Raw genomic sequence first — 9,657 nt, 5'->3', positions numbered from 1 at the left:
CCAAAATGTGTAAAGTTTGACTTTAACTAAAACCAAAACACAGGGTAATTATAAACAGAGGGAAAATGGATGATATAATCATGGACCATGATTTCGAGTAGGTTGCGAAATGGAAACTTGTTTTGAGTGTGTTCTAATAGTATTATGGTTTAAAGATTAATTTTCATAAAAACGAGTTATAATGTTTTGGGACGACAAAAAGTAAAGTCCCTCCAGGTGGTTTTGGTGCTAATGACAACAAGATTAGAGCAACAACCATGTGCTTGAGCGTTCTTTGTTGGAGATGTACACCACATTCATCTCTTTCCCCCTCAAAATGAAATGAAGTAAGCAGTAGATCACTGCACATCTTTTTGGAATGAGACAAACGACTTATCTCTTCATTGATATAGAAAAAGTAAGGTGTACAAACTGGCTAAAATACGATGCAATAACAAGCTGCACACGAGTCAACGACCACAACGCCCAAGCAATCAAAGCCCGGAGACGTACTATTTAACATCATATATTTATATATATATATTCAAGTGTAGTACAATTACAGGGTCTCGTTTGTAAACGGTTGGGAACTCTTTCCCTTCAAACTAATGAGAAATTTTCGTGCTCAAACACACTACCGAATATCGGTTTGAAGAGCTGCGGCCATAAGTGGAGTTTTAAAAAAAAATTTGGGACTTTTATGGTACCCCCAATAGGATATAGACCATTCATTTTCGTGGATCTAACGGTTTATGTTGACTCTGTTAGAGTATATATCTGTATATTGTAGTTTCCTCATATGTTAGGGGGCTTCCTGCATATTTGCACCTGTACATGTACTATATATTGTGGCCTTTGGCCCCCTGGTAATACAACAAGCATATTATCTTAACATGGTATCAGAGCCAAAATTGATTCTCTAGTCCCGGCCGAAGTTGCTTGTCTGTCGCCCGTCCTCTCCGGCCGATCTCCTCCCTGCCCCGCTCGATCTCCTCCGGTGTCGATTCCCTCGCTCGGCCGTTCTTGGCCGATTTCGCCCGCCCGCCCGCCGATTTCGCCCGCCGATTCCGCCCGCGCGCGTGGAGCTCCCGCCGATTCCTGCGCGAGCCGCCCGCCCGCCGATTCCGCGCGCGCGCGTGGACCTCCCGCTGATTCCCGCGCGAGCCGCCCGCTGATTCCCACCCGAGCCTCCCGCCGGCCGATTCCCGCGCGTGGATCTTCCCGCGCGTGGCCTTCTGCTGGATCCGCTCTGGATTTCCCTCGCTCATCTCCCTGCTGCAATCTTCCTGGCCGCGCGTGTGGCCCTCCGCTCAATCTCGCTTCTGAGATCGATCTGACTTCCGTCTGAAGCAAAAGCAAAAGCAAAAAAAACAAAAAAAAGAAGCAAAAAAAAAAAAAAAAACAAAAAAAAAAAGAGCTATGTCTTTTGCTCATCCCGCCCCTTCTTTGGGTCCACTTTCGGTACTTGGTATTTGTCCGCTGCCTCCGTGCATGACTGCTAGCTATTCTTCGTCGCCGTTTGCGGCCTCTTCACGCGGCTCTGCCCGCGCTTCACCGACTCCGTCTACGTCGGCTCGCCGCTCTTCACCGACTTTTGCGGCCTCTTCATGCGGCTCTGCCCGCGCTTCGCCGACTTCGTCTATGTCGGCCTCCCGCTCTACATCGACTTTTGCGGCCTCTTCACGCGGCTCTGCCCGCGCTTCGCCGACTTCCTCTCTATCGGCCTACCGCTCTACATCGACTTTCGCGGTCTCTTCCCGCGGTTATGGCCGCGCTTCGTCGACTCCGTCTGCGTCGGCCTGCCGCTCTACATCGACTTTTGTGGCCTCTTCATGCGGCTCTGCTCGCGCTTCGCTGACTTCGTCTACGTCGGCCCGCCGCTCTACATCGACTTTTGCGGCCTCTTCCCGCGGTTATGGCCGCGCTTCGTCGACTCCGTCTGCGTCGGCCTGCCGCTCTACATCAACTTTCGCGGCCTCTTCATGTGGTTATGACCGCGCTTTGCCGAATCTGTCTTCATCGGCGTGTTGCTCTCCGTCACCCCATTTGGTGGCCTCTGTGCGTATGGATGATAGCTCCTCGTCGGCACCTGATTGTTCGTAGCTAGCAGTCATCTCCTCCGTGTTCTTCGTTACCTTCGTGGCACGATCACTCGTCGCCTTTTCTTTCCTCGTTCTAGCTCTCTCCAGCTCCAGTGCTACTCGGATGCTACGTGGGCGAGTGATCCTACGGATCGTCGTTCACTTTCTGCTTACTGTGTGTTTCTTGGTGGTTCGCTTGTTGCTTGGAAGACGAAGAAACAGGTAGCGGTTTCTCGTTCGAGTGTTGAGGCTGAGCTGCGGGCTATGGCTTTGTTGATTGCTGAGGTGACCTGGTTACGGTGGTTGCTTGCAGATTTTGGGGTCTCGTTACGACACCCACTCCACTTTTGTCCGACGAGTACAGGTGCTATCGGTATTGCACGTGATCCGGTCAAGCATGAGCTGACCAAGCATATTGGTGTTGATGCTTTTTATACACGTGCTCAGGTGCGGGATGAGGTTGTTGCGGTTCATTATGTGCCTTCAGATTTGCAGTTGGCGGATTTCTTTACAAAGGCACAAACTCGAGCGCAGCATGACTTTTTACTCTCCAAACTCAGTGTTGTGGATCCACCATGAGTTTGCGGGGGGTGTTAGAGTATATATCTGTATATTGTAGTTTCCTCATATGTTAGGGGGCTTCCTGCATATTTGCACCTGTACATGTACTATATATTGTGGCCTTTGGCCCCCTGGTAATACAACAAGCATATTATCTTAACAGACTCATGCTACTCCCTAAAACTATAGTGGTATGATTCATACCACAGGAGTCATAATCGGCAAGTTGCAACAATAAATCCGTAAAAAATGGAAGGCTCACAAATTACGGCAGCAAATCCCGTTAAAAAGGGAGATCGTCTAGATCTTTCCTTCTTCGAATTTTTTTTCTTCAGTTTTATCTGCTCAATTATCCAGATTGAGAGAGTAATATGAATTTACACTACCTTGATTGAGAACTAACAAGGCGCCTAGCTAGTTTCCTTGCCATGTGTTTTGCCATCTGGATCCTCCATCATGCACTAACAAGACAGGCGCACAAAGCCAGAAACAATGGTGAAGGACATGTACTCGTATTTTGAGATCTAGCTAACGGGATTTTAGGGGAAAATAATAGGAGAATTAGTGTGCTTAATGTTACCATAATTGATTTATTATAAAATGTCTTTAATACCCTCTAAATCCATGGCTAGATTTTAAATCATACCACTCACCTCCCATGGGTAGTAAAAGGTACCGTAAAAACTCCCCAATTTTTTTTCATTGTTATGTTTATTGTGTTGGATTATATTTGTAGATCGTGTGTGCATCATAACTATGCAGAGACCGGGTGTATTGCTTAAAGCTTTTGTGTAATAAAACCCCCTTTATTGAAAAAAAAAATTTGTGGTGGTATATTGGTTGAGCGTCCCCCTCCGTTTCCTTACCACCGGCCGCCTATGAAAACAGACATGCACGCACAGACATCATGTCAAAGGTTGGGGCAGGAGCTGTTGGTAGGTGTTGACTTGCGATAACAAGCACTGTGTAGTCTTAACTGGCAATCTAGAGTTCTACACTTCAGTTTTAAAGTAGTTCTGAATTTCTACGGGTAAGACACTATTCCCCTGCAGACGTTTGTACTTTTTCTGCTTTGCATTTCTTTGGGAACTTAGAGCATCTCCAGCCGCGTCCCCCAAAGCGTCCCCCAAAGGGATTTGGGACGCGTCGGACAGAAAATGCGTTCCAGCCGCGTCCCCCAAAGCCCTTTTTTGTCCGGCGCGCCCCTATACGGTGTCCGGCGCCCCGAGCCCGTCCCCGTCCCACAGGGGACGCACCGGGGACGCCGGACACAACGAAAGCGAGGCGGGGAGTGGCGGGGGCCGACCCGTCGGCGGCACAATTAATTTAAACCTAACCGTCGCCTACCTCGCGACGAAGTTATTGGCGCGCAGCGACGGTGCGGTTCCCGCAGAGGGCGCAGCGGACGCGTCCCGTCGCGCCTAGCTCTGCGTGCCGGCGTTAATGAGCGCCACCGCTCCTCCGCCTCCCTCCGGCCTATAAAAAGGGGCGCCTCTCATCGTCCCTCTCACACACAAACCCTAGCGCCTCTCTCCCAAACCCTAGCCGCCACCATCTCTCAACAATACTCGACGCTATGTCTGGTAGAGGCGGAGGCCGACCTCGCGGTCGCGGCCGTGGTCGTGGTCGTGGCCGCGGCATAGCTGAACGCTCGCCGTCGCCTCCCACGCCGTCGTCTTCATCGTCGGAGATGGACGTGGAGCCGGACGTCCTGTTCGAGTTCGTCCACGTCCTCAAGGGCGACCCGCGCGGCATCCAGAGGCTGCCGGACTCCTTCACCGAGTACGTCGGCGGCGTACGCCCGCGCACGATGCATCTGTGGGAGCATTCGTGCGGCTACTGCCGGTGGATCGTCAAGGCGATCTACGACGCGCGCGGCAAGATGTACCTCAACATCGGCTGGGAGAAGTTCGCGCGCCACCACAGCCTCGAAGCCGGCTTCATCCTCGTGTTCTCCTACTTCGGCAACAGGGACATGAGCTTCAAGGTCTTCGACGAGAGACGCTGCCTCCGGGACTACCACGTCGACAGGGACTCCCACGACGACAACACCGACGAGGAGGACGACTGAGTGTTGTTTCTTCGCAGCGAATACGTGCACGGAGGTTTCTGCCTGTTCGCCTCATCGGTAGAACCAACAAGGGCACCATCCTCCCGCTGGATTTTCCAGTTTAGGTGACTGGGTGTGCCCTCGAGTGTTCTTTCTTAGCAGCAAACACAGGAAACCTTCGATGCACGCCCTAGTTAGGTTTAGTTTCTTTGCAATATTTTATATTTGTGTCCACCATGGTTCAAACTATGTATTAGTTTGTGGAAAACCATGTTCCAAACTATGTCTTCGTGTAAACCACGTTCCCAATTATGTATTAGTTTGTGGAAATTGAAATAAAAATACCAAGAAAAATTATTTTAAATGTTTGGGGGCGGCGTTTGGGGGACGCGGCTGGGGAGCGACGTCCCCCAAACGCGGCACGAACGAAACACGTCCCCAAACGCTCGATCCGGCGCGGTTTGGGGGACGGTTTGGGGGACGCGACTGGAGATGCTCTTAGCATCACCATTCATTTTGTCTACCCACGGCTGCTAATCTTTTTTGTAGAATCATGTCTAGTCAGGGTTACATAATTTCCTGGAAACATGAGGATTATCACCATTCATGGTGTCTCCTACAGCAGTACATTCCAGGCAGGGAGTTCATTTTCTTTCCAACGATCGAGTGGTCTGATCTTCTCAAGTAATTTTCTTATGAACCGACAATTCTACCATCAGCCATGAGGAAATTACCTGAGAAGACAGTCTTTGCAAGAACAGTTTCAGATGGGAATCTTGGGGGAGGCAACTGGGCGTGATGCCGTTTGCTTGCATCATGCCATGTCTACTAAAAACACCTCAACTCTAATCATGCCAAGTTACTACCATCCAAATCCACCATCAATTTTAAACTGCTGGAATGTCAGATCCGCCAGCCTATGTTTAACCCGGAATTATTCCGCTCGTCCCTGAACCCTGCGTGATTACCCAACGAAAACAGTTGTGACAGTTCCCCAGTGTACCTGAAACCATTATACTAGCCCACGAACAGCTCAGTTCGTCAGCAATTTGCCGCGCAACCCATCCGTCCATGGATCCATCCATCTCGCATCGTGTGCTCTCACCCCCAACGGAATCCCACAACAGTATGCCCATGTTGCCGAGCTGCGTCACCGGTGATTTTAATACGTTGAAGTCGATGCAGTGCTTGGTTGCCCGATCGTGCTGACACGTGTCGCGATCTGGGCTGTTGGAAAACACCGAGTTTGTCGAAAAATATGCTTTTGCTTTCCCTCGAGATGATATATCCGATGGAATTCGTGTGCATGGTTGGAAATGTCGACAAAGATTTTTCTTCGGTGCTAGCCGTCACATTTATAGTAGACTGCGATGATGACTTGGTGATAAAGATATTTGCAGACAATTTAGATTGAGCAAAAACGTATACTAATTTGTAATTTCCGGAATCTTTGCGAATCCCATGTACGTAGGTACACATATCTACACCAGCATGAAAACCTTTGTGGCAATTCACACAGGAAACGAAAGAATTACATAGCAGGAGGAGCAGATCAAGCAGAAACGAACGAATCAAACTCTTTTGTTTTCAAGATAGGCAGCATCGATCGATCATGCATGCGCGTATCCAGTAGTAGTACTTGATGAAGCATTCCTGCCGCGGTTGGACGACGAGTAGCTGCTGAGCTTCCTGCTGATGGTGTGGATGGCCGGGTTGGACCGGAGGTACCCGAAGAGGCTGTTCCGGTGGAACGGCAGCGGCGTCGTCGTCCGCCGCCGCATCTCCTCGGCTGCCGCCCGGCTCACCGTGTACGGCGCCATATCGCTGGCCGAGGCCGCCGAGCCCCTCCCCTTGATCCGCATGGACGCGCTGCCCTCGCCGCCGGAACCGGAGCCGCCCTTGAGCATGCTGTACTTGAGGAGCGGGTCCTTGCCGCCGCTGGCGCGGCCCTCCGACGCACTCCGGAACAGGAACAGGTCCTTGAGCCGCCACTTGCGGCTGCCGCTGCTGCCGCAGCCGCGCATCAGGGAGGCGGCTCCTCGGGGAGACGGAGGCGACGAGGGGAACTCGTCGTCGATGGACATGGAGTCTCCCCTGTACGGGGAGAGGGACCGCGTGGCTCGCCTGCTCCGAGACGAGACGCTCGAGGTGGAGGTGGCGAGCGCCGGCCGGCCGGACCTGCCCCTCGTCTGATTCTGATCAGCCGCCGACTCCGATTCCCCCGCTTCACCGCGCACCGCCATCATCGTTCTTGATCTTCGCGGAGACCGGGGGGAGAGGGAGACGGAGGGGTAGTCCAACCCGTCGAAGTCTCGCGGGCTGACGCTCGAGTGCGGCCCGTTGAGCGGCCGGATCCTACCGCCCTCGAAGAGCTCGTCGGCGGCGGCGAGGATCGGCCTGGACTCATGCAGCTGCCCGCTGAACCCGAACGCGAAGTCGAACGTCGCGGCGTCGTGGTCGTCCACCGTGTAGCTGCTCGCCCTGGACGGGCTCGTCGGGGCGCTGGAGAAGAAGTAGTGGTAGCCCCCGGGGAGGAGGTCGGTGCCGCTCATGGCGGCCGCCGTTCTTGGGCTGCACGGCGCGCTTGGCGCCATCACAGGCACCACCACCTCCATGTCTCCCCTATCACTTGCTCTCTCTACCTCCACCCTTCTCTTCTCCTAGTACTTGTTTAAAAGTGCCTCGGGATTTTGTTTATGTAGCTAGCGAGGTTCGGGCTCGAGATGGAGATTGGAGAGAGAAGGAGATGGAGGAAGGTAGGAGGAAGCTCGATGGATCGACGGTAGGAGAGATTGTTGAAGAGAAGGAAGGGAAGACGTTAAAGCCGTCTGCGAGACATCGACCATGTGGTCTTATACGCAACTTGCATAGTTGTTTTATTTTGATTGACATTAACAGTTCGTTAGGGAATTAGAGCATCTCCAGTCGCGTCCCTCAAAAAGCGTCCGGCATAAATGATTTGGGGCACGTTTGAGACCGCGCCGGACAAAAAGAGACCAAAAATCTGTACAAAAAAGAGGCTCTTCCAGTCGCGTCCCTCAAACAACGTCCGGATGCATGCGTTTTAATAAAGGGGACCACTACGTGTTGGAAAAGTAGGTGAGAGAAAGTGTGGGGAAAGAGACTAAGCATGTGGGGACCAGAGGCTGCATGCATGCATATGGGCTCTCATTTTGTGTCCGGCGTCCCTACCGGGGACGCCGGACACAAAATGAGGCTCTAATTAGCTTTGGGGGACGCGACTGGACAGCTTTTTTCCCCATTTTTTGTCCGCCGTCCCCCAAACGCCGTTTGGGGGACGCGACTGGAGATGCTCTTAGTATTATGGCTTTGGGGATTGAAAATAACACGATCCTTTTGTTGCCATGCATGCGCAGTCGCTACCAGGGGGAAAGAGACCGTGGGAGGCTGGGAGCTAGCTGGTTAGTGAATGCCTATACAGCGACTGGAACGATATTTTGATGCCTATACACAAACAAGTAAAAAACGTAAATTTTGCTGGGTGACGTTCTAAGTAACTTCATGAACAACACATGTCTTTCTAGAAAGTGTGCAGTAAAACTTCTTTTAATCTTTGCCCGCTAATTACTCTGAAAACAAATTTCACTCATTATGGCCCTAATAAAGTGTCCAACAATAATAGGAGTACCCTATATAAAAGTTGACCATTTTGTGATCCATCTTACGGCGGCTTTTCCATTTTGTGCCCATTTGAAACGTGTGCCTAATCTACTTAGTGGGCCCTGCTAGTCATGTTGATGTGGCTGTGATTTTTTTAGATAATTGCACAACCATCAAATTTGTGTAATTTGTTGACGCTAGGTTTAAAACCCAATTATGTTGACTAAGAGATATTTTGGATGCGCGGCCTCCAAGTCACTTAGTATGTGGCATAAACCTGTCCACCATTTCGGTATATTTGGCCTCAAATTTTGCAAAAACTTGAAACATTCTAATAACGCACTACCTCCGAAAAAGTGCCCTAATACAAATCATGTTTTACAATTAAACTCTCATAAATTCACGAAAATAAGCACAACACGACGGTTCTCCGCGCCGCTTTCTTCCCATCCGTCCCCATGGCCCTAGATTCTGCGCGTCCGGTGTCTTCGACGGTGGCGGCTTGATACGTCCCAAACGTATCTATAATTTTTGATGCTCCATGCTTGTTTTGCTATAATTCTTATATGTTTATGTGCACTTTTCCACACTTTTTAGCATTTTCTGGGACTAACCTATTAACGCAATGCCGCAGTGTCAGTTCCTGTTTTTTGCTGTTTTTGTGTTTCAGAAAAGTTGTACATGAAAGTTTCTCGGAATTGGACGAAACAAAAGCCCAGAATCTTATTTTTCCGGGGCGAAGACGGAGCCAGAAGGACACGTGCAGGAGAGCTGCCACGTGGCAGTACATAGGGCAAGCGCGGTCACACCCTTGGCCGCGCCTGGCCCATGTACTGGCGCCTCGTCGCCTCATTTGCTCCGCCCTTCCACCTATTTATTCCTCGTATCGGGAAAACCCCAGAGACGAGAGCCTCTATCCACGAAAGTTCCGACGCCGCCGTCAACCGAAACCCTAGTTTGGGAGGGTTTTGCAGTCCATCCCGGCACCCTGCCGGAGAGGGAAATCACCGCCGGAGGCCTCTACATCACCATGTCTTCATCCGAGGTGATGTGTGAGTAGTCCTCCACGGGACCATGGGACCATAGCAGTAGCTAGATGGCTGTCCTCTCCTTGTTGTGCTTCATGTATAGATCCTGTGAGCTGCCTAACATGATCAAGATCATCTATTTGTAATTGCTACATGTTCATTTTATGTGGATCCGATTTATAGAGAGATTGCTTTGGTTGAGATTATGATTTATGTTATTATGATCTTGCATGCTCTCCGTTTCTAGTAGATGCTCTGGCCAAGTAGATGCTAGCGACTCCAAGAGGGAGTATTTATGCTCGATAGTGGGTTCATGCCTCTATTTAACCATGGGAAG

The 9,657-nt window shown here is 50.8% G+C and overlaps 1 protein-coding gene across 1 annotated transcript; it reads right to left on the bottom strand.

Moving 5' to 3' along the window:
* Positions 1-6,081: 6,081 nt before the first annotated feature.
* On the bottom strand, positions 6,082-7,482 carry LOC124676942. The gene has a single exon (XM_047212953.1). The coding sequence runs from the start codon at positions 7,284-7,286 to the stop codon at positions 6,282-6,284; it is 1,005 nt and encodes a 334-aa protein (XP_047068909.1). The 5' UTR covers positions 7,287-7,482; the 3' UTR covers positions 6,082-6,281.
* Positions 7,483-9,657: the final 2,175 nt, after the last annotated feature.

This window comes from Lolium rigidum, chromosome 7 (genome assembly GCF_022539505.1).
Source record: "Lolium rigidum isolate FL_2022 chromosome 7, APGP_CSIRO_Lrig_0.1, whole genome shotgun sequence".
NCBI lineage: Eukaryota > Viridiplantae > Streptophyta > Magnoliopsida > Poales > Poaceae > Lolium > Lolium rigidum.
Note: the sequence above shows the minus strand (reverse complement) of the source record. Positions and strands in the feature narration are given on the sequence as shown.

Bases quoted from the DNA above. Each gene is read 5' to 3' on its own strand.
- LOC124676942 (XM_047212953.1), bottom strand. From the start codon at position 7,286: ATGGAGGTGGTGGTGCCTGTGATGGCGCCAAGCGCGCCGTGCAGCCCA.